Here is a 25,972-nt window from a genome sequence, read left to right as displayed (position 1 = left end):
CTCAAAGATGGCTACGCGTGACTCCTTAGCTTCCCTAAAGTTTTAGGGGACAGAAAGCGAAGCCCTTTTGGCGTCGATGCAGAGCTAACTCGGTCGTGAGGATCAGATTCAATTGAAGGTCCGTATGAATTTTACTAAAAGGTTTACTTTAAAGTTTTGGGTAATTACTTTCTACCGCAGAAAGCTAAATGAGAAGATTGATACAAACTTTCACGGCAGAAATGGAAATATGAAGCTACATCTATTAGCCGTTAGCTTGGCTTGAAGGCTGGAAACAAGGGGGGGCTCCAGCTGGCTCCAGTTTTATATTTAACGCACGGACACGAGAGTGGTATCGTGGATCTCGCCGAACTCTCAGCAAGACGATTCAAAGGAGGCAATCTTTAGTTGAGGTTCTGCACTCACTTGGCACTCGGTTGATGGCTCTCAGAGGCCTCAGCACGCGAACCGTCCGCACCGCTGAAAAACTGACGTTCTGCAGGTTGAGCGAGTACTCCAGCATCCTGCAACAGGTGGAGAGAGAGAGAGAGAGAGAGCGAGAGAGAGAGAGAGAGAGAGAGAGAGGGAGAGAGGGATGAGTAAGTACGACAACAACAAACCACATGCTTTAATTGCTAGCACTGCTCACACTGCACGGCCCTGCTTCATCAACTGGGAATAAAAACACAGGGAAGAATAAGTGCGATATTATGGAGCCAATTATGTGTTCCCTGTATTACATTCACCCCCCTGACCCCACCCACCCACCCACACCCCTCTGTCCCTGTGCAACTGGTAATTAATCCTCTAATGTTCTGAATCCATTTTTATTTTTGCTGTTCAGTCCCGCCGTCAGAGATGACAGCAGTGCACGTGTTGCGGCAAACAATGAGCTTCCACTCCAACGGCAGCAAACGGGGCAGAAAAAAGTTAGAAAAACACCTCACGCACACATTGCGCCGTGTGTGTGTGTGTCTGTGTGTGTGTCTGTGGAGCGTGGCAAGCACGCAAGGTTTTGTTTGCCTGACAAGTGTATTTGCGTGCTCCCTCGCACAATCAAACTTTTCAAAGGGAGCGACGGGCGTGTGCTTCCGCTTAGATACGTCAAAAGCGGGTGAGTCACTCGTTATCCGAGGGGAGACTGTGGCATCCGCCGGCACATAAAGAGCGGCATCAGATCAGTCCGCCTCGTCACCTTGAGACGGGCGCGCGCACAGCCTCTTAACAGCCTCTAAACAGCCTCTTAACAGCCTCTTAACAGCCTCTCCGGCAGCTCTTCAGAGGCCCTTTCAGGCTGCGACGGGAGGTTAGAAGGACAGCGCTCCAGGGGAGAGCCACGGTGGAATGCTTGAGAAAAGCTTTTTTTCTCGTTGTTTTTTTTGATCGGTCATCTCTTCTCCCACTCGCTCTCTCTCCTTAAGTGTGTGTGTGTGTGTGTGTGTGTGTGTGTGTGTGTGTGGAGCAGATGCTAAGCACATGTGCAGCTTGCAGGGCCGTGCGGACGAAGGAATTCCCTCCTCGCACCGACTCCAAGTCTGTCCGTCTGACAAATTTGTAAAAACACATGTCGGGCTGCGGCGCACGAGCAGGTGAGTGTGTGTGTGTGTGTGTGTGTGTGTGTGTGTGTGTCAGCACGTAGGTCACCTAAAGTGCAAGAAACTCCCAAAGTGCATTTAAGGTGTCCCAGTACGAGACTTTTTTTTTTTCACAAAGCAGACGTACTCTCGCTCTCTGGCGCATATACACACATACTGTATGTGTTTACACACACACACACACACACACGCACACAGGCACATGCCCAGAGCTAACAGATGGCCTGCGGGCTACAGAGAGAAGGGTAAATGGGGAAACAGGGAAACAGACATCGGCGGTCGTGTAACGGTCGGCGAATCAAAGAGAATCAACTGGCACTTTAGTGGAAGAGCAAGTTGCGAAAACAATTCCCAGTCTGACGTTGGGAGACTTGGACGTAGAACAGGAGTAGAGCAGACCATACCCGATTGGCGGCCGTTTGTACGAGGTGCCTTTGTGACCGCTGCAGCGGGCTGGCTACCACGCAAGCCAAAGTGATTTACGGCATTTCGTTTTGGGGCTAAAACGAGCAGCGGAGTGCTAACGTTGAGAAGCGCACAGGGCTAGCTTAAAATGAGCAAAACACACACTCTTTGTCCCGGCACAGGAAAGCCACGGTTTTGTTTTTCCATAACCATCTGCTGATCCGTGGTGGGATCAGCAGATGTTGGCTAGTTAGCTAACGATTGCTAACTCTGCCCATGCTTTAACCTGCCAGTGGTTACGAAACCTGAGCCGATCAGTGGTGTTTTAGGATTCAACAGGAAATAAATCAGCAACTATTTTGCTAATTAAGGTATACGTTTAGTGAAAAATCTTCCCAGTTGAGAGGTCTCTCTATATCAGGGGTGTCCAACATAAGGCTCTCTATATCAGGGGTGTCCAACATAAGGCCCGCAGCCCGGCCCGCTGGATAACTTCTAAAATTACAGGAAAAAAAAGTAAACTACCAGAGCCGATCCTCTGATTGAAAGACGAGCACGGTGACCACTGAGCTTCGGTCGCACAATGGGACCACTAATGATGCGTCACAAAGCGAGAGAATCTGCAGAGGAGAGGCCAGGAAGCAGGAAGATAACCAGGGAGCTGGTGTCTGAATTTTTGGTCATTATGTTTCTAGTTTATTGTAGAAAGAGCTTAAAATAGGGTTTACCATCCAAAAACCTTCACCAGTGATTTAAACAAAAAGAAATATTGCTGTTTTGTACACGTCTGGTCTGACCCACTTGAGCTCAAAATGGGCAGTATTTAACTAAAATGAGTTTTTATCATAGAGCTCTATATCATAGGGAGATATATAAGACTTTTATTTTGTTATAAAAACTAAAAAATTGGTTATTTGCCCCTCGATGTCAGTCTGAATATCGAAGTGAAAGCCACATGGCAATTCAGTCTGACTACCTGTGTGAGATGGAGAATACACAATAAATCCTCCATGATTCCAGTGTTGAATAGTAAAGTCGCTTTGGGACATGCATGGCAACATTTTGGTTTGCATGTCTCAGACACGCTATAAAATCCCCAGAGCGCCATTACACAAATATTAAAGCAATTTCTCATCAGACAGAGTTGCATAAGCTAACCGAAAGACGGATGATGGATGATGTCTGTAGAAAAATGGCCCATGCAAAAACACTTGCTGCTCCTGATGAGAGCCAGATGACGTTCGGCGCGCTCAGTGAAAACTGCCCCATCTCCCGTCATCTGGAAACGGAGAAGCAGCCGAGGACAAATGGAGTGAATCAAACAAGAAAAAAACCTATGGAAAGGAACGGGGAGTCGCGCGCTGCTTTTCGTCAGAGCCCGCGCCAGAGCCGATGATGCCGAGGATACAGGAGAAGGTCGACCGGAGGGGGGGGGGGGCTCGCAAACGAGGAGCAGGAGGGGATCACGGAGGGAGTTAACGCAAAGAGATGGAAAGAAACCAAAAGCTTGCGAGGGGATAAGGGGCGGAGTCAAGGACGAACAAGAAAACAATTGTGTATCTCATCGCGCCCGCTAGGATACGATGCATCTCGATATGAGGGAGCCTGACAAGGACAAACTCCTGGAGTAATGTACTGAGATTCATTCTGTATCAACAAGATACAAACAGTCCACAAATACACACACGCACACACACACACACACACACACACACTCAGTCCTTCGAGCTTCTGAGTGTGTGTTCTGAATGTGTGTGTTTGTGCCAAAGCGGCCAGACATATGACGGATGGTATAAGTACACTATTTTCCAGTTAAAGGCCAAAAGTGGCGGCACACACACACGCACACACACACACACACACGCACACACACACACACACACACACACACACACGCTGGACATAATGCCACCCAGAAAGAGCTGTGATAGGAGAAAGTACGCAAGGCAGCTCGGGAGTGTAGAACAGCGTCCAGCGTTTAACCGTCCTGTCCACAGCGATCGGTCCACCTCTCTGTCTCCAGCTATCCGCCTGTCTGTCCATCTTCTGTCCGTCTCAGTCAGTCCATCCATCTGTCTGTCTTCTTGCAGCCAGTCATTGTTCTCTGTGCAAATCATGATGGATAGACTGAGAAAAGATAAATGGAATTGACACCTTTTGACGGAGTCTCAGTTTTCATGCTGGACTCGAGGGAGTTAGTTTTTTTTCCCATCGGGGAAGACATTTACGTGATGAATAATGTTTGCAGAATGACTTATGAGGGGAGCAGCAAGACAAATGGCTTCGGGTATTCTGCTAAGGGTTTTCGGCCTCGTGGAGAACCCATGGATGAGTCCACGTAGAGGGCTGATACCTTTTAGGGCTATTTATTTTGTTTGTCTGGGTGCACAAACGTTCCAAGATGTGTTTTGGCAGAGCGTGGAGTTAATTGCTAGCGTAGCTTCATGAAAGCTCTTAATTGAGAGCTAAAAAAAAACATACATATATTTTTACATCAATACATTAAATATGAGTGGGCTCATGGTTTTGCTGTAGCAGACACACAAAGCTAGCGACCAGCTGGTGAACAAAAGAGCTAAAGAACTTCCTTTCGTCCTCTTCCATTATATATATATATATATATATATATATATATATATATATATATATATATATATATATATATATATATATATATATATATATATATATCATGTTTTGCTGTTATCCTTTTATTGCCTGCAATGTTTCCGTTACTGCTTTTATTACCAAGTAAAAGGCCTTTGAGTATCCTTTAAAGTGTTATGCAAATGAATCCAAAGAAATGTTTTATTATAAATATTGAGAAATCCAATCACAAGCAAATGGCTGCTTTAACCTCCTTGTTTTTATTCCATTAGATAATGGGCTCTGTTATTGGATTATTGGATTACACCGCTTTACTACTTAGTGGTTGCACATCGCTCCGTTGTAATAATAATCTGTCTTGTCATGTATCGCTCATTATGAACTAACCATCTGATGTTCCTGTGGTCGCATATTCTTTGCTTTTCTATTCGCCTCTCCATCAGCGACAAAGCTGTCACGCTAGACGTCCCCCTGCACATGGATTGTGAGTGATGGACGTGTGTGTGTGTGTGTGTGTGTGTGTGTTTAGAAGGTGTGTTTTTTTGGCATTTGGGTGATGTTTATATGCACAAAGTGTATAGCTTAAATATCAAACTCGACAGCATGTGCGCCGTAGGAGCCGCTCTCACCGCGCCTCATGTAACAACACACGCATTTAAACAACGCGCACAATTCACGCAACGGACTCCGGGCTGATGATGAGGGTCTGATAGCATTGAAGCGAGTGCGTGTCGTATGATTAGGGAGAAGTGGAGGGATGAAAAGAAAAAAAGAAGAAGAAAACCAGAGAGAGAACAGACAGATGGAGTGTTTTCATGCTGAATCAGATTGAGAGCCTTTCATCAGCAACACGTTCTGTCATCAGCCCACTCTGCTGCTTATCTAACCCAAATGTTAACCAACTTATTCTTCACAGTCACGGCTGGCCGCTGATTTTTCTCTCTTAACAATCGCACACTGCGAGGAGAGAGAGAGGCGGGGTTCTCATTCTTCTTCTTCTTCTTCTTCTTCTTCTTCTTCTTCTTCTTCTTCTTCTTCTTCTTCTTGAGGACTCAGAGGTCTCGGCTGCTCCTGCACGGGCGTGTTGACCCTCCTGCACTACAGCGACAAAGCTTGTCATCGCTCCTTATTTAGAAAACTGAGTCTTTTTTACCCGCGTAACGTGAAGTCAAGATGCCGGCTAACTGATCCCGGGTGTGTCAAACTAAATCAACCTTAACGAAGGAAGTTCATTCTGTGAATATGCTAAATGTGCCTCAGGGCTTTTTCTCTGCCTTGTCAGAAAAAAAATGACACCAGTTCTATCGTATTTTAGCCGCAGAGCCCGGCGTCCCGCTGACGCCTCGGACACTTTCCGATCAGACAAAACACACAAGAGATTTTCAATTTGGCAAAAGAGATCTGTCAATGTGAAACCTTGTGCACTTCATTCTATATTTGATTTTATAACAAGAGCTGAACAACTGAAACTATTTGAGATCCGAAAAAGAAGATGTCGCTCCAAAATCAAAGTGGAGTAACTGTTTATATGTCTAATTACTACGCAGTTTAGCGCGGACACATGCAGCCTGCCTTCCTCTCTCGGTTGATGGCTGTCGGAAGAAAATTCATTTCTATTCTAACCTGAAGCCAGGATCAACAGAGGCTTCAGCATGCTCGTCTCTACTAATATATTGTAATTCTGGTTGATAATAAAAGCCCTAGATTTACATCAACCGTCCTCGCAAAGCTTTTCAATATTCTGCTCACACTTGAGCTGGAGCTTTTTCATCTTCATCTTCATCTCCCCAGCATCCCCTCCCTCCCTCTCTCCATCTCTCCCTCCCTCCCTCCCTCCCTCGCCCTGACTGGTAATCTATGGCCGATCTGCTGACCCACTTGTAGTGGGCCAGATAATCTGACTAATGGAGGAGGAACCCAGGTGGATAAGGACACCCAGGAGGAGAAGAAATGCAGCAGTCCAGTCCGGATGCTGCAGAGATGGAGAGAGGGAGGGATGGAGACATATTGCTCCACTGCTGACAGCGGACAGTTTGTTTAATGGCCATCACTGTCCATAGATGCGTCCTCTCTCTCCAATCAGGACAGCAACATTAGTCTTCCACAATTCTCTCTCTCTCACACACACACACACACACACACACACACACACACACACACACACACACACACACACACACACACACACACACACTTGCATGAGGAGTGTGGGTTAAACAGTTGAGATGCAAAATGTCCATTTTTCAGCTTTAAAATTTCTCCTTGGAGATTAATAAAGTACTTTTCATTCATTCAAAGTACTTTTCATTCATTTCATTTGGAGGTGAGCATATTTTGTTGCATTCAGCACAGACGAGGTTATCTCTCCTCAACCTATCAAAGTACTTTTTTTTTTAGGGTAAATCCACCAAAACACAAAGTTTCTTACAGTAAAAGTTGGGTTACAAGCTGCTCCTACCTTTGGTGGGTGTTCCCACTGTAGCAAGTTAACGCTGCTGCTAGCTCCCCGCTGCGGCTGATACTACTGCTACTGCTGCTGCCCGCGTTCTCGCTGCCCGAGTCAGAGGTCAAGCCGGGGCTGGAGAGAGCTAGCAGAGAGCTAGCGGTGAACTAGCAGCAGCGCTAGTGGTGAACTAGCAGCAGCGCTAGTGAAGAACTAGCAGCAGAGCTAACGGAGAAGCGCGAGCTGGCTCCAGCGGGGACACCCACCGAAGGTATTAGCGGTTTGTAACACGACTTTTACGGTACTTTTAAAAGAGAGCGTGCGCATGAACCAATTCCAAGTTTGGAGTATTAGTATACAAGTAACTATAACGCAATCCTGATTCACCTTGTCTGTTCTCCTCTCTCCTTTCCTCTCGACGTCCCTATCACCTCTTTCCTCCCTCCATCCTCTCGCCCCTTTTCTTCCCCTTTGGAGCCGCTCCACAGTGTTCATCAATAAGTCATGAGGGGAAGGAATGCCTGGAGCCGCTGAGTGCTTCTCTCTCACCTCCTTCAGTGTGACTCAATCGCGCGTCTGAAATTAAAGAGGACGACGCGTTGAATATTTAAACCAGGTAAGGTCGCTATAAGCTTGTGATTTGAATATCGATACATCGCGGCAAAATTCATACTGATGCTTTTATATAATTAGCTAACATGGTCAAGGTGAGGAGGACGCCGCAAGGCCTCGGATAAATTTACGTCACACTTTTTTTTTTTGGCTTCCTATCACAAGTTTATAGATGCTCCACTACATTGAGGAAGACCTTCAGCTCTGCCTCCTTTGGGGAAAACAAAACAGATTTGCTCCCCTCCCCCTCCACTCACTCTCCATCTCTATCCCGGCACGGTAAAATCCTGTGATTATACCTTGCAATGCTCGTCTATTTCTGTGGGTTTTGTAACCCCGAAAAAGGTCCCGAGAAGAATCTGAGGGGTCACCGGATAATTCGAGACAGATTGCTGCGCAATTTTGAAACTTTTTTCCTGACTCGTTGCCACATCTTTAATGGGCAACGACTGTTGGTCGGTCCACCACTCCAGATGGAAAAATCTCAACAACTATTGGATGGATTACCATGAATTATAGCAGCGTACCGCGAGGGGATTATTAAAGGCTTACGTGGGATGTTTCATCTTGAGAACTATTGCTTTATTGGTCGCCAGGTTTGTGCTCTTTGGCTTATTGTGATTCATCTATAAATCTTGAAATATATACAAGTTACAGGAAAATGTCACATATTTCCAAAGTGACCGAGGGACCGAAACGAGAGGTTTTCATTTGTCCTGAAACATCCAACTGGATTACATATCGAGGCAGTCGCTAACAAGCTCACTGCCTCGGCTTCTCCTCCTCTCTCCATCTGCCTTTCTCCGTCAATCCATCTCCCTTCCTCCTGTTTCCTTCTCAACCCTCCTCTTCCTCCTCGATTATCCTTTCTGTGTCTCTCTGGGGGGAATCCATCCACAGAGAGAGAGAGCGTTAGGTCAGATCAATGTGCAATGGATAGGGTAGCCTGTCTGCCACAGTAAGTGCTCGTACACTCTCCTATTTAGACCCCTCGGCTATTGACTGGAGGCTCCACTGCACCAATCGATGAATAAATACATAAATAAATGAAAACATTCTTTGAACAAGCCAGTCAATCCAGAGTGGAGTCTGAAATAGAAAAGTGGCGTCCCACACACTCGGGTACAATCAGTTCCTTTTAATGCAAATAGTTGGGAACAGTTTTACCGAACGGAGTGACATGAATGGATCAATCTGGCTCATTTGGGCGAGTTCAGCATTCTGTGCTGTTTAATTTAGACGGATGAATGGAACCGCTCTGGAGATGAAAACGACGTTTCGTTCTGTAGCTCTGCAGCAGAATATTCCCCGTCGTAACGACTCGCGATGAGATGTGTCGAGTCACAATTTAAGTTTTTTGTTCCGGTCTGTCTGCAAATTAAAAGAAAGAGAGAGAGAGAGAGGGAAAGAAAAGCACGCTTAACGTGCATTCACAATCACAGAGTTTACTACAAACTTGGCTGCAGAGAATTCAGGGCTGGCTGCTGCTTTGTAAGCGGCCTAGTACAGGACACGGATTTCACATTATTCCTACGGACATTACCGACGGCACAAGCGTCATAAGTCTGAGAGTCTACAGCCGTGCTCGTTGCTCTGTGAGACGTTTGAGGTAGTTACTTTTGAACCAGCCGTACACCCCAAAAAACAAACAATTGCTTTGAAGCGGGTGATGGTTGTAGATGAAAAGTAGTTGAGGGATCACCAACGTTAACACGCTTCATCCTTTTGGGACCAAGAACGCCTGCACTAAACCCCGCGGCAATCCAATAGTTGATGTCTGAGTCGGGGTCAAAGCGGCCGGCTGACCGACAGTCATCGCCGTCCCTCGAGCCTCCCGCTCGAGTGGCTGAAAATAAACAGCAATAAAACAGAAATAACCTTTAATGTCAGCTGTGTTTCTTCCAGTTTGTGTACTTTTGGAAAGATATTGTGTTTTCCCTTCCCCACGTGTGACGTTGACGAACGTGTCGCGTGCGTCAGATGTCATGCCAACCGTGGCCGTTGGCTCTGAGCTCTGTGTACAGATGGCGGTCAAAAAAAAAAGAGATCGAGTACGTGTCTGAACACGCGACATCGGGCGGGGCGTCTTTCCACGAACCGGACGCCGCCACGTCGATTCCAGAAGTAGTAAAACTCCAAAAAGTGTTTGCGACGGCGTTCTGAGTGACTCTCCACACTCCACCTGTTCGGTACGCTCATCCCTCCACCGCTCCCTCCTGGCGGCGAGGTGATTAGGAGCCGAGAGCCAAGACCTGCTGAAAAAGCAGCTAAGCTGTAATTATCCTCTCGGAAAGAAACAAACAGTTCATCAGAGCCTCTCCTCCGCAGACGTAACAACTGTTGCCGGGATATATCAAACGCTTCGACGAGCAGCCGTTGTCGGGGTTACCATTGTCTCCTCGGGGCTGGGGACCCTCCGTGCAGACGAGATCCTTATTGTGCAGAAATGGCAAACCCATGAACACCGTGCTTACATCTCCACACGTGCACGCGGACGCCTTCACACTCTCAGATGTAACGCGTAGGAATAGGCTTCAATTCCCGAGCCGTGTTTTCCGTCACGTTTGGAGAAGCTGATGGCAACCTTTTTTTTATATAAGTTATTGTCACAGAGGAAAGAGTGACAGGAGAAAGGAAGGAGGGGAGGGGAGGGGGGGGGGGGTGTATAAGCTTGGTTTGAAGGCGAGATGCCGACGTACAGCGTGAACCGCCGTCGGCTTTGACAGTTTGCATCAATATGACGGCGTGAAGTCGAGCAGGCGGCGGGGTTAAGAGCTACTAAGAGGATTTCCTCCCATGGTGTCCGTACACGACGGGCGTGTATGGGAATATTTTTAGCCACCGCTCTGTATATACGTTGTAAAGCCTTTATAGTTGTCCCCGACACATCCTCACACCTAAACGATATACGGTAGCTCGAGCCACAAAAAGAAACTCTGGCGGATGGACCAACCTTTCGAGGGTCCCGCTGTGGATTATACGTCAATATGCACCCATTCAAACACACACACACACACACACACACACACACACACAGTGTTCATACCGCGCGGTCCGTACATAACGTACATAATTTCCAGCGATCGAGTGGCCAGGGGCGAGCGAATCCGGCGGCCATTTGCAGGCCAGTCGGACAGCGGAGTTAGGATTTAAATAATCTCAGTTGAGCTCTGGGAGATTACGACTATTGTTGATTAATAAATATTGACTGACGCGTGGAAAACAAAAAGATTTGTTCGTTGCAGAGCGCTTAGTTTTTGAGGAAAGACAGAGTAGAACTGTTACCTCTGAGCTGATGCTGCAGTGCGTAAAGCGGGCGGGTTCGTCTCCTGCAATAATGTTTTATTATGAAATTCCACGCCGATATATTTCTTCTTCATGCATATTATATCCTGCACTGCAAAAATGACCCAGTTTTGTCTTTTTCCCACCAGCACATGATGGTTTCGTCTGTATGCAACAAAGTAGAATATGTAATCCTCAATGCCATTACACCTGCTCTCACTGCCCGATGCTGGAGCTTTAATTAGAGGCTCCTTTATTGGCCTTCTTACCGCTCACTGGATTAGTGCCTGATTATCAGACATTAAGGTATTTCCCATCTTGTTCCTTCTGGTACTCTGGCACTGGATCAGTTGCTCCCGGAGCGGCGGAGGCGGCGGCGGCGGCGGCGGCCAATAGGGAAGCAGCTTTCACTATCTACACTCAGAAGCATTAAAGAGTGCCGAGGAATTAAAATGATGAAGAGGAAGGCTCCGGGTTGCCGTCGCATACGAGACGAAGGCGGCGGCAGGTAGTAAGTATGTGACATGTATCTCTGCTGCTGAAGGACATGCTTTGTCCTGCACACACACACACACACACACACACACACACAGAAGGAGATGCGCCATGTTCCCACTGATGGACAACAGAAGCCGTGGCAGAAGGATGGCATTAAAAACCAGCAGGGGATGCAGTGTGATGAAAATGTCAGACCAGAACCAGCAGGCTACGCTCCGCAACATGCTTAATCAAATTACGGCGCATGCATCAGTGTGTGTGTGTGCGTGTGTGTGTGTGTGTGTGTGTGTGTACGTTTCTGTGCCCGCTGTGTTCGCAGACCGTATGCATATGTGTGTGTTATTATGCATCTGTATGGATCTGTGCATGGATTTGTGCATTCGGCCTCTGTGCGCATGCCTGCGTATGTTATTACACAAACCCACAGTGGATCTGCAGGCGTCGTCGTGGAGTTATGACGTGTAGAAGTAACTAATGTGAACGAGTTGGGAAGAAAAACTAAGCTTGCAGTCGTACACTCACTTTTTTCAGCCGTTTGACAGAATCTCAGCACTTTAGGAATTTAGCAGAGCGCTTGCTACCAAGTTGTATTTAAAAGGCTTTTACAGGACATTCGGCAGGCCTGATGTTACTGAGGGGATCGGTTCTCAAAGGTCCGCGCTTCAAATCCAGTGCTGTTTGATCTGCTCTGGGGGCGACGAGCAGAGAAAACCCTGCAGCTCGATGAAATCTGGGCACAATTACGCAAAACATCTACTAGAATCTGTCCTTCGTGAATCTGTCCCTGCGCTCTCAAACCCCGACTCGCAGTTTGTTAACTACTCAAATGCGTGTCTCTGTGTGTGTGTGTGTGTGTGTGTGTGTGTGTGTGCTGCGTCTTCTTGTGCAAGCCTTCGGTGTTTGTGCATCGGCTATCCTCGGCCACCTGTGTGTTTGTGTGCGTGTGCGTTTGTGCGTGTGTGCGTGTGTAACTCACCCAGCGACCACTATGAAGAAGTCCAAGCGGTTCCACGTGTCTCCAAGGTAACACTTCTTGCCAAAAATCCCCAGGGCCACCATCTTGATGACCATCTCAACGGCAAAGAACGCAAAGATGAAGTCATCGAATTTCTGCGGAAGGACACGGACACAGAAAATAAAGGTTAGCGTTATTTTTAGGTTTAAGGTGTAAAAGCACAGGATAACAGGACTGGACAACATTTTAATTTGTATGTATTATTGCTGCTACCAGATGGATTACAGCTGTGCTGTAATCCATCCAATGATTCCTAAACATTTCACTCGCAACCACAAATGGCAAACTTGATTTTGCAAGAAGGGAAATCCAGAGGTTCACCAAAAACATTGCATGTCTGCACCAAATGTCAATATATTTAGTTGAGGGATCTTTTTTCATTGGCTGTGTTAAAAGTTTGACCTGCTGGTAGCACAAGAACGAGAGTCCCGGTACCGCCAAGTCAGTTGGGTTCATCCTCTGGGGACCATGACTCCCGGGACAACATGTAATGTAATCACTCCAATAGTTGAGATGTTTTAGGCTAAACTAAAGTGCTGGACTGTCCAACCACCCAGCACACGCCTTTTCGTTCCATTACTGCAGTTCATTGTGTTCTCGAGTGGCCAACATATCGCACATCGCTCTCAACTCATCAATAAACCGTACTGAGGCAGTTTAGTTTAGAGTCTGTATAGGATGCACCAGGCTTTCAACTGACTCCAATGTAAACCTACTGGCATCCTTGTCAGATCAACTGATGCAGCATGAAGAGCGAGAACGTCTTTGGTCGGCAGGTTGGCCTCAGGATGGACAGGTCGAACAAAACACAGGGCTTTCCCCCAGGAGGCCGCCGTGTGTCCCGTGTGAAACCAAGTCAATGTCCATTTATTTGACCAAAATGTCTGTACTTTGCAAACACCAGTTAGGAAAGAAACTTATTTCAACACAAAGAAAACAATCATCTTTTAAATCTATCACAAGGAGAGAGAAAAGACAACGATAATGGGCTCTTTGCAGATTCCAAAGGAATTGTTTTCTTGCTCAAGGACACTTAAGCAAGCAAGATGCTTGTCTACGGATGGCTGTGTGCCCGATTAGGCCACCTCGCTGCCTTAACGGGGACTCGAGTGACAAATGGACCCAGATCCAGAGAATATAATGTAATAACCTGGAACGAGCCTCTGTTTGCGCTAATCAGTATTCCTGTCCTCATTACTGCCTTTCTGTCCGGCCGAGCTTCATCCCTCCCCATCATCATCAGACTGGACTGGAGCCGTAAACAAGGGCGAGCGTCCTGACGGGTGTTGGACGGGGATGAAAGCAAAAGCAAAAAGATAACCTTAATTCTTGAATTGTGAAGAAAAAAAAAAATCAATAAAGGAATTTAAAATTGCAGAAGAGAGAGAATTGGAGATGAGGAGGGAGCTCAAAGTAAAAGAAATACAATGAAATGAAAGAAAAATTCTGGAAGGAGATCAAGGCGCAGGACACCCACTGATGGATGAGTCACCCAAACAAGAACAGGGGGATGTATAAATATATCAAATCCTGTTAGCTTAGGCAGAGGCTAGCTCGCTCGCTGCTTTAAAGTTCACTGCAAGTGATGTAGAGGTTCACACGGGATCTGTGTGTGTGTGTGTGTGTGTGTGTGTGTGTGTGTGCGTGTAGTCTGCAAGTAGTCTGTGGGGAAAATCCCAAGATGCTCTGCAGCATATGAGGTTGTACTGCTGTCTCCATCCGATGTTTGGTTTCTTTCGTCCAAACACTTGGTTTAGTGTCTGATCTGAATGTTAATCTCACTGCTACAGTGTTATGGATGTTATTTATTGTGATCATAAAAGCATCACTGCTATTAATACCATGAAACTATAAGCGCAATGGAAGCACTGCACCACTGGTTAAGTCACATAATCACACGGATGACGAATTACTTTGAAAGTGGAGGAGCGCTTCTATAATCAACCTCATGACATAGTTGTGTAAGATAAGATTTATATATATATATATATATATATATATATATATATATATATATATATATATATATATATATATATATATATATATATGATATTCTGCCTTTTGGATCGCTGATTCAGCCAACATATTAAAATAAGATGAAATAGTCTATCAATGCAGTCGAATACAGAAAATGTCTAATTTGCGATGGGAACATTAAATGTCCCGTGTTTCACGTGCCCTGTGGGTGCTTCACAAATTGTATTAGCAGCATATGGCAGGTATTGTGTGGACTCTATATCAGGTGAACATGTTTCATTTTCTAATTTGGGAAGCCCACAGCACCTCCATGACCTCCATGACACCCGGTGGTGAAAATACACACAAGGCATCAATACATTACAGTAACTCACAGACACCAGAGTGCTATCAATCTTCTCAACTAACTCTCGGCAGGAAACCAAGCTATTGTATTGTTGGAAATGTTAATCTTCTTTTTTCCACAATGCACGAGATTCAATATTCCACAAGGAAATACGTCTTTTTCTTATTTTTTACGTAAGATGTACAGATGTACACGAGGCGAAGTACGTGTGAATGGTTTCTGTCTCCCGATTGAAGGCCTGGAAGAAAAAAGCCCTGTTGGGACCACCGGGGAGGCCCCCTGGCCCTAGTTAGTGATCATCTCCTCAGCAGATGCTTCGCACGATAGAAAACAGGGCCCGTCAACAGTCTGTGGGAAAGACGACAAGCAAGTCCAACTATTGATGACGCGCCTAGCGAGCCGAGAGGCACGCAGCGCGTTGTGTGGAGCGGAGGAGGGCGGACATGTTTACTGCCATGACGGCATGGCTGCAAAAATTCTCCCTCTGTTGTCGTTTTCATGCTGCTGCCGGAGCCGCTCCTCTTCTCTCTGCCGGGGAGGGGATCGCTCGTCTATTTTGCATGAGCTAAAACCCACAATATGAGAATCCACTCCAAGGGCCGCGGGGGTCCGCACATGCATATTGTAACACATACAACATTGGACGGACTCAGCTCAACCTTCCTCACGCGCGGGGTTTCAAACGCATGGACGTCGATGGGAATCGTCCGCCCGAGGCCTTTCCCAGCCTTCGCAATCAGGATATTGATTTCACAGGAACTCGCATCCCACGCAGGCGGAGCCCGAAGCCGGTGGCGCGATCCCGAAGAACACGGGTTGGATTTAATATCCAAGCCGCGCGGGGGAAGAAGCTTCGCGGATGTAACACCAATCACAGGCTAAGATCTATAAGGTTTCCCCGACGTCGAGAACATACAGAGCGGGAGAAATCGGTTTGCACGGTGTGTGTTCACTTTGATCACGCTTCAATGGCTGTACATCCATGCACACACACACACACACACACACACACACACCTGCCTCAGAGGGAATAGACACAAGTGACCTGTGCTGAACGGCTCACTGCGCTCTCACACTTCCCTAATTTCTACCCTCCACTGCATTCTCTCTCACTGTGAGATTTATGGAATATCCACAAAGAATAATGAGACTTCCACACTGTGCGGAAAACAAAAACTAGAAAAAAAAAGTGGATTAGAATATCATCCAGCCTAATTCCGGTTCGAACAAGCCGTGCAAACTGATCTTTTTATTCAGCGTGACAGTCACCACAATCGTGTGAAATATGCAAACAAATGACAGCGGAGACGGATGAGTGTGCATTAATATCGTCGAAGCAAAGGGAAGTGATGAATCAGATGACATAAAGGGAAGGTGAACTGAAACCATACATCATGACGCTCAAACGTTTTCATTCAGGTTTTTGCGCGTGCTGCCAATTCTCATTGTGCTCATTGCTGCCGCGGCATCTCTCAGGGATCATTTGTCAATGAAACAGTGTTGGCAGTACTGTAAAGTCTTTGTGTTTTGATTGTGTGTAGGTGGTAGACAGCCCTGCTCAGCCGTTCTATATTTATTCCAAACAAACCACTGTTGCTGCAGCCAGAAATGGAAAGGCCTCCATTTCCTGTGCACCGGAGACTTGCCAGACGCCGACTGTTTAAACGGCAGATGTAAATTGTCAAATTGTCAACCGTGGGGCGTGTAATCACTGTGAAAGTGCTCCTTCACCTCCAGGTCGGAGCCGACAACAACACACTGCAACAGTTTTTTTGTTTAAATGCTAAAAAAAAGGGGGCAGGGAGCTGATGGAATAAACCACGCCCACTTCCATACGGTTTTGGGCCTCCTTGTGAATGTAAACCCACAATACAGTCTCCAAAATACAGTCTCCTTAAGGTCGAGGCCTTTACTGAGAATACAAGTGGTTGCCATCTTGTGCAAACTACGCAGCATGGTGTTGTTGTTTTATTAATAAAGTGAAGTATAGGTGCAAGATAAACCCTCGGCCTCATAACTAAATGCGACTGGTTCTTGATGTGAACTACATGTATTGTCCTGTAATAACGCAGCATCCCATCATGCGCGTATTAACGTAAACAATATCAGACTGCAGTGAAGGCCGAGGTCAAAAATGCACGGCCCGCCTCTGCCTTTATTAGTATATGAGAAGCTTTTCAAGGGCTTCAGCTGTTAAACTGCTGACTTTGCTAACTTGTCTAGTGAGCTAAAAGTGGCTAACGGCTAAAAGTGGCTAACGGCTAAAAGTGGCTAACGGCTAAGCAAAAGATGTCACATAGAGTCATAAGAGTCTAAGTTGGTATAAAAAGCCACTGTATAAAAAGCCATATTTTGTGTAAAATGTCTGATTTGCATTTTAAATATCAAAAAGTAATACATAACAAGTCAATTCAAACTGTACATAATTCCCCCACACATGCAACGCTCTGCTTTTGATGTGAAAATCACATTATTGTGACCGGCAAAGGTGACGATGAACCCTGAGACCCGTGACAGGCCACACACACCGGTGTTATGCGGCGGCCTGTGAATACTGAGTCTGACAACAGACTGCCGCTGCTGACAACCAGAGGCTTCTGTTTTCATCACTTTTCATTTTTATAACACAAGCAAACTGTTATGGCCATGACGAAAAAAAAAAGCTGTAGGATACACATTATGTCTTTAGCCTTCTGTCACTCTTATCTTCTCTCCCACTCGCTCTCGTCTCCCTGCAGTAACAGCTGGAAGAGATTCTCGCTGTACAGTACGTGAGCTATCTGGCAGTCCTCCTCCCGTCTACCGCCGACTTCCATCTCTCTCATCTGCCTCTTATCTTATCATCCCCTCCGCCTCCCTTCCTCTCCCATGGAAGGCGTATCACCCGTCACTGTGATTACATCTCTCGCCGTATCTCCCCGTGTGCACGTCTGATAATACATCTGCGTGTGTTGATGCTCATGTGTATACGCTATGCGTCATATCTCCTGCGCTTGTTTATAATACAACCGACTGTGTTTATGTGTGAGTGTGTATTAACATGTGCTTCCGTGTGTCTGTCTCTCACACACAATTACACAGTATGGACACGCATAAAGCATTCAGACAGCTTCTTTCTCCGTGTGTCGTCAGGCTCGCGTGAACCTCTCAGCCTAAACAGTGAGAAACCGCATGATGGCAGCCCGGTGTGTGCGCGCGTGTGTGCGTGTGCGTGCGTGTGAACGCCCATGTTGCTTTGCACATTGCCTGAGAACAAGTGTAAACACACATGTTCACCAGGCACACGCAGATTTCAGCGAGCTTTATTGCATGTTATTAATGCGTCAGGCGAGTGCCAACAGAAGACGCCCTCTCATCACCTCCTGAACGGAGCCTCTATGTTCTGAGTGCTCTTAATCGCTAATGCCAAGTGCACTTAGATCGCTCCCTACTGGCTTGACGCGGCTCAATTCGTCCAAATCCTTCGCGTGTGAAAGCGTGTATCAGGTGCGGCGTTGTGCCAGAGTGTGACTTTTTTTTTTGAGGCCTGAAGGAACAATCGAGATATGAAGATCAAAAACATTTTCCTTCACGTGATTCAAATATCGCTGTGTGTTTTCTACACATGAGCAAAGGGCTGCTGTGGTTAAATAATCAGCCAGTTAATGGCTTCTTGTTGTTTCAAGATGGAGTCCACAGGAAGTATTTGGGCTGCTTGAGGCGCCGGCAGGTCACGACCTCTGATTGGTCAGCAGACAGGGACAAAATATTGGCTCTGTACGTTTCTGACTTTCACCCAGGAGACCGGCGTCTGTGTCCTCCGTGAACCCAAAAGACAACGTTGACCTTAACAGTTGTGATGTAATGTTGTTATGCTCGTTACATAACATCACATTAGTTTGCAGAAACAAACGTCGCCCAACGTTTCTGCCCACTGGCTTGTGGGAAGCAGGAATTCATTCCCCGGTCAAAAAGGTCTACTGTTATGATGTTTCTGCAAAGGGATTTCAGCAGAGAGGATCAAGTTTGTAATTCATTCTTCTAGAGGACGGGAACAATTAGTCCTTTAACTCCCTGAGGTCTGAGTTCATTTTCTCAATTTTACATAATTTCTTAAATTCACCTAAAGGCACATGCATATTAGGAGATACATACCCATGTGTTGCATATCAAAATGTGCAGAACAATCTCAGCTCACTATATCACAAAGCTACATTGTCCCAAGGTAAAAGTATAAAGAGATAATTTAACCCTAAAGCTGAACAAGTGAAGCTTGATTTCTGAAATTCTTCAAATCTCCCGTGAAAACACACATTTTATCAACTTGGCTGAGAACATTGTGATGAGTTTTATCTCACTTTACCATTCAAATGTATTGATTAATGGAGGAAAAAAATAGCAGATTATCTTTTTTTTTTTAACAATTGTCATGCCAGCATGGCTATAGTTGGTTGATTAGGTGAATAAAGCTTAAAATACACTTTATGGAATGAATAGATTTTGGACCAAAAATCCTACGCAGCCCTTTTGCAGACGTGAGGTGGTGAGTGGCCGGCCATGTCTGTCGGTGTCTAGTGAAGCCTGAATCAGGAGGAATCCCTCCGCTCGGCGACTGCTGTGTCCGTCGCTGCACTTCAATCCAAATAAAAAGTTGTATCTTCATGTAAATATTCTCCTCCGCAGAAACAGGTGCCATCAATTCTGAGAAAACATTTCCTCGCCGCCTCGCCCGAAAATAAATCTCATCCACTATGTATGCTAATTCTGCCTGTCACAAGTCTGAATGCTATTATCCTAGGGGTCAGATGCTTTCATCACAGACACACACACACTCACACACACACACACACACACACACAGGTGCGGTGGAGGCGGTGTGTGCCTCATGTGGCGAGGACAATAGGGCAGGCTAACTTTAATGTGCCTTTCAGTTGAGATCCTCTCCCCACAGGTTCGAGGGAGATAATAATGCGAGAGGGACTTATTTTTACTCGGGTTAAACACACGAGATCTGACGTTCCCCCCCCCTCTGGCTGACGTGTGTGTGGGGGGGAGGGAACCGGTGAATGTGTGTTTCAAATCGGGCCTGAAAGCCGTTAGCGTAGAGTTAGCACATCCAGCAGCCAGCAGCAAAGGTTAACCGCAGCCAATGAGCCGCAACCACCTTTGGACACGGCACTACCCCTAGCTATACACCCTTCAAGTGGGACGCACACACACACACACACACACACACACATCCACATCCAGAAACTCCTTGATTCATAGTTTGTTGGCGCCCACCTGCCAACTCCTCTCCTCTTTACTCTCTTTTTCCCTCGTCCTTCTTCCTCCAGTGTGTCCTTGTTCCTCCCATTGTGTTGGCAGTGAGTTGCTCTTCCTCGGCACAGACTTCATTTTTTCTGCGCCGCAGCTCGAGGGGCACGGCGGAAGGTTAAGTGTGCGGCGTTGCATTCCGAGCGAAAATGTGCTGGCGTCGAAATCTCTCCTTCAAGAAAGAAAGAGACGCTCTTTTCACATTAAAGCTCGCTCCATTGTAGCCTGGAGTTTGGCATTTCTTTGAAACGACTCCATCGGCTAAATCACCACTTATCCCTTATTTTTTCACTCCCCGATGCTCCGTACCTCGTCTGCAGTCCGGCCACGTTTGTTTATCATATTGGGATGAAAGTGTTCGAGGGAGGCTCTGCTACAGATAAGCAAAACAGTGGCACTGTTTCTCTTCTTGCTCTCCTGGTGCTAGACGTACACATTAAGGTGTTACTGGAGCCTGAACGATGCAGTTTGGCGGATTACAGATAAAAGCGTGGCTGCATTTATGTCGACTGGGAAGCAACAAGAGGCCGCGGCGCACACACAAAAAGATATGTAATTTAGATATAGTTTTGCCGTGACAGAGCTTTCCCATGGCCACGTTTTAACGATTTGTATTTAGGGGCGGGGATGCATTAATGTCTGTAATTACAACAATTGGATTGCGATCCATTCAATAGTTGTCAAGACGATCCACTCAAACACACTTAATGTCAATCTGCTGGTGATGCTACCAGATTATGGGGGTTTGTCATCTGGGGACCATGAATGTGTGTACAAAGCTCTATTTGATTGATGAGATTGTGCGGACAAAAGTGATTGACTTGACATCCCGAGTGCCTCGGCTAAAGCCTCTTAATCAACTACAGCAAAAGACATTAATAAACAACAATGTCATCATTGATGAGTCTATTCAATATCATCCATCCATGTAATGAAGCTGAAAACAAGTGAATTCAGAGTGACTCATCAAAACAAATTGCAAACAGTGCCTCTGGGGAACCTTTCCACGATGCTGACAAACAAAGCATGGGTCAGGGTTCTCGCTACCCCGCGGCTACACAGCGGCCTGTGAGCATCAGCAGTGTCGGGAGACAAGAGCTCATTTAGCCTGCATCAGCGAGGCCTAGCTGACGCTAGCATGGCGATGTTAAGCACACGCCTAAACTGAGAGAATAGCATCGCCTTGTTCTGGACATCACGTCGTCATGACTAACCAACGAAATAGGTTGCTTGCCAATGACTCCCAGAACGACAAATATAGTTTGGATCTTGCAAAGCGGTCACAGGTTTAAGGACGTGGTTTGCGTTGTGAAACGGGACTATTTGGTTTGGTTTAGGCGACACGATTTGTTATGTTTCACCCAAGAAAACTACTTGATAATGTTTAAGCAAAAAAAATACTTTGTTTGGTTTTGGCAACACAACTATTTGGTTAGGGCTCGGCAACAAAGCGTTTTGACTTTGTATACCCAACAAAACAATTGGTTTGGTTTTGGGCAACAAAACAATTTAGTTATGTTTAGGCACCACAATTCCTTTTTTTTTAGTAATAGAAATACTTTGTCAGGTTTAGAGAACAAAACTACAAAGTTAGGTTTGACCAACAAAAGGAAAAGTTAACTATTTGGCCTAAAATTAGAAGCCTACAATTGTTATAAAGTTACTATGTTACGCATGTGACATAATACTTGACGTGGTTACGTAATAACGTGCTAACATGCTGACCAGAGGCATGCTAACCACTGAGATAGCCTAACCACTGAGGTATGCTAACCACTGAGGTATGCTAACCACTGAGGTATGCTAACCACTGAGACATGCTAACCACTGAGACATGCTAACCACTGAGGTATGCTAACCACTGAGACATGCTCACCACTGAGGTATGCTAACCACTGAGACATGCTAACCACTGAGGTATGCTAACCACTGAGACATGCTAACCACCGAGACATGCTCACCACTGAGACATGCTAACCACTGAGACATGCTATCCACTGACGTATGCTAACCACTGAGACATGCTATCCACTGAGGCATGCTAACCACTGAGACATGCCAATCACTAAGGCATGCTAACCACTGAGACATGCTAACCACCGAGACATGCTATCCACTGAGACATGCTCACCACTGAGACATGCTAACCACTGAGACATGCTCACCACTGAGACATGCTATCCACTGAGACATGCTATCCACTGAGACATGCTAACCACTGAGGTATGCTAACCACCGAGACATGCTATCCACTGAGACATGCTAACCACTGAGACATGCTATCCACTGAGACATGCTATCCACTGAGACATGCTCACCACTGAGACATGCTAACCACCGAGACATGCTAACCACCGAGACATGCTATCCACCGAGACATGCTCACCACTGAGACATGCTCACCACTGAGACATGCTCACCACTGAGACATGCTCACCACTGAGACATGCTAACCACTGAGACATGCCAACCACTAAGGCATGCCAACCACTGAGACATGCTATCCACTGAGGTATGCTAACCACTGAGACATGCTATCCACTGAGGTATGCTAACCACTGAGGCATGCTAACCACTGAGACATGCCAACCACTAAGGCATGCTAACCACCGAGACATGCTAGCCACAGAGACACAGTCGCTCCGATATCAGTGCTTGACCAGACATACGGAAGACAACTTTTCATGGTATGTATGCTAGTTTAGTTATAAGTTATTATTATTGTTTTCCCACCTTCCACTTACCAAAATAGATGTCACCAGCTGTAGCTTACTTTTAGTTTTTGCACTAGTAAAGCACTTTTTGTGTCATTTAATTGATTATCGGTATTTCTTTGGCTTGGCGGAGTGATGCTATGACCTGGAATGTAATGCAGTGATGAGAGAAACCAACATCACACGGTGGTGGACCGTGATGCAGTGTAACTATAATATGTATTTGTTCATGTACAAGTACAAAGACGTTCTGCTGATGTTGAGACTTTTTCAGTTTGTGCTGTAGAAAATCATGTGTTGAATATATTGAGGAGGTTGTGAAGTCAAAGCAAGCCCTCGATATTAAAATGGGGGCGGGAGGGTGATGGAGACTTGTGAAGTCGGTGCATAGTTTATGTTCCTTTACGATCTCTCAGCATACGGGTGCAGAGTGTGATGGTGAGAGTCAAACGGAGGCAGCGGGGAGGATTCACGAGAATGCATTCAACCTCGAGGCTTTACGTCCGTGTGCGCTCCAGAGAGGAGGCCCGAGCGCAGCGATGGAGGCAGCAGATGGGCTCGCGCTGCCCAGCAACAGCAGCCGCAAACTCTCTGCATCTTCGTATCGATGCTCCACAGCTTTGATTTCCTCCCTACCCCTCTCCATTCTGCTCCTTTCAACTCCTCTTGCTTTTTTCTTTCTGCCCTCCCCACTGCTCTGTCGATGCCTTTCCCTCTCAAACACAATGCGTCAGATTCTATTAAGGAAATGACTTGCATGCCTCCATTTATTGTTTGTATCGAAGCGTAAAGTATGAATACTCCCTTAAAAAAGACCAGAGGATCACTCGATGTCTTACCCAACAAATTCACTCTCATATTAGTGAGCGTTATCCTTGTGATAGAGCCCTATTCTTTTACGCGATAGATATATCTCATTTTGGAACAAAATTGCTCAATTGCATGAAGCCAGTGGACGGGATAATGAGCGGCCTTTGTTTTTGATTCAATCTATTCGGAACCACTTTGCAAACACATTATCCATTCACTGCGGAAGATCCACGGCGCCAGATAACACCGATAGATCAGTTCTGCCTCACCTCGGCCCGCTTCACCCCCTCGTCCAACTTGAAAAGAAAGCAGAGGAAAAAAGCTTTTCTATCCTCCGTGTTTTACAACAGCAGCGACAACAAACAATGCATCCTCCATTAGTTAGTCGGGTTAAAGGAGGTCCATGAATTAATGGAAACGCCTCCACACAATGTTGCCGTTTACTTTCCGTCCGAGATAATGCAAATGGATGGAGCTGCAAAGGCCAGATACGAGGGGAAATATTGTTTCAGTAGCTCTCTCCCCCTCTCTCTCTCTCCATCAAAAGCATTGGTTCAGAAAATTGTCCCCATAACTCTCAGAGTTCCTGCTCTCCGTCAGACTCTCCGTACGCACTGCGGTTACCCAGCCGTGAAGCCTGATGTTCCCCAGCCGTGGCCCCGCGTCTGTTGTCCTTATCTACCAGTGTCACAACTACGTGTGCGGATGTTGTTCTCTGTAGTGCGCCTATGTGCTTTCATTTGTCTCCATGCTAATTTGTACTCGCCTTTGCTGAATACAGAGCGAGGAACACAAACGAATGCGGGGGATATGTGCGTCTCTGCTGTCATGTCTCCGTGCTGTTCCTCTCCACAGGAAACCTCGCCAATCGCTTCAATCAACGGTTGAATCACAGATTCCAGGAAGGAGTTCACGGTCCAGCTGACTAATCCGACTACTAACAACAACTTTAAAAGGGGGCACCTATTCCATCAAAGTCAACTAACCAAGCAAACGGTGCACTAACCAGTGAGAGAAAGCGGTGGTGTCATACAGTCTGGGCAATGTCAAGTTTGAAAGCTATTGGCATTTCTAAATTAGGAGCCACCATGTTTTGGAGCTTTGCCCGAGACAGCAGGTCGTATGTGCGATGTGGCTTCTGCGAGAAAAGAAGCAGTTCTTCCAGCAAAGTTCTCCGACCACATCGGAAATCTACCCCCACCGATCCTAAATCCAATGTCAGAGATGTGGGCTAAAGGCAGCTAACATTATCCTGAGAACCTTGGTGATGTCCTGATTTCACACCCTCTGATAAACCTGTGTTCTTTCTTTATCTCCTTTAGTCGAGGCTAACTGCTTTTCTCGCTATCTAGCTTACGCATCCCAGGCCGGTCTTCAGCTGATGGAGTGGACGTTAGCAGCTGTTATCGCGACCGTTCTTCAGGTTCAGACGGGCCAAACTGCATCTACCACCTAGTGAAAGGGAAATGGTGTGGAGTTTGGGTTTTCACACGGGACACTAACAGCAGTCTGCCTGGTGAAAGCCCGTGTTTGTTCCATCCATCACCCACACCATGTAACCAGACGATGACATAATTACTGAGTATGAATTTTAATCCTTTACACTACTGGTTAGTGAAATGTAACCACCACCAAGTGCATAATACACACAGATAGCCTGAAATAATGGACATATTGACATGCATTTGGAGAATAAAGATTATTTTCATATCAAACATGGCAAGTCAAAGGAAAACCCATTGCATGCGTGACACATAAACTCTCTTACCTGCAGGATCTTGCACCTCTCAGAGTCGCAGATGATGTCCTCGCAGGGATGGAACATGCCCAGCGTCACGCAGTTCAGCAGGATCACCAACATGGACGCCCGCTCGAACCACGTAGAGGACCACAGTTAAGGAACACATCGAGGACAGATGACAGCAGCTCGGTAACAACATACAACATCTCTCTCTGCGCTCTCCGGTGACCTCATTATTGCTTTCAAGAGTATGAACTCCTCGGACAAAAGTGATGCCCGGTTAACTCTTCCACTCCGGTTAACTAACACACGGGAAAAAGAGGGGAAAATGAGCCACAGAGGGAATCTGGAAAAGTGGGGAAAGCCCAAGAGTGGAAGTCATTGCTCCCATTTCACCAAAGATCTGTTAGCGAGACGTGCTGGGAAAACAAATGTCCTATTGTTAGCGGGGAGATTGTATGTCTCGGAAGAGGAGGAGGAGGTTAAGGAGGGAGAGGAGAAAGAGGAGGAAGAGGCAGACATCCTGATGCATGGCGCATGCAATTTATTGACCACAGGGTCGAAGAGGGCCTCCCTCCTGCGGTTAGGTTAAATGCCAGCCTGAGCTATGTGACACCAATCAATGATGGGACCAAATGCAGATTAGG

At 46.3% G+C, this 25,972-nt stretch overlaps 1 protein-coding gene across 14 annotated transcripts in view; it reads right to left on the bottom strand.

The window, feature by feature from the left end:
* Window positions 1-25,466, bottom strand: part of cacna1g (calcium channel, voltage-dependent, T type, alpha 1G subunit) — a 126,014-nt gene extending 100,548 nt beyond the window's left edge. For 13 of the 14 annotated variants that reach the window (XM_068582979.1, XM_068582986.1, XM_068582980.1 and 10 more), the window contains exons 1-3: window positions 25,353-25,459; window positions 12,401-12,534; window positions 406-503 (exon numbers count right to left, since the gene is read on the bottom strand). In XM_068582979.1, coding sequence (XP_068439080.1) covers window positions 406-503; window positions 12,401-12,534; window positions 25,353-25,445 — 325 coding nt within the window. In that variant the 5' untranslated portion in view covers window positions 25,446-25,459. Of the gene's footprint in view, window positions 1-405; window positions 504-12,400; window positions 12,535-25,352 lie in introns of all 14 variants that reach the window. The other variant, XM_068582987.1, reaches the window with a different exon arrangement.
* Between the last annotated feature and the right edge of the window lie 506 nt (window positions 25,467-25,972).

This window comes from Clinocottus analis, unplaced genomic scaffold, assembly GCF_023055335.1.
Source record: "Clinocottus analis isolate CAN_PGR_092001 unplaced genomic scaffold, fCliAna1.0.p SCAF_19, whole genome shotgun sequence".
Classification (NCBI taxonomy): domain Eukaryota; kingdom Metazoa; phylum Chordata; class Actinopteri; order Perciformes; family Cottidae; genus Clinocottus; species Clinocottus analis.
Note: the sequence above shows the minus strand (reverse complement) of the source record. Positions and strands in the feature narration are given on the sequence as shown.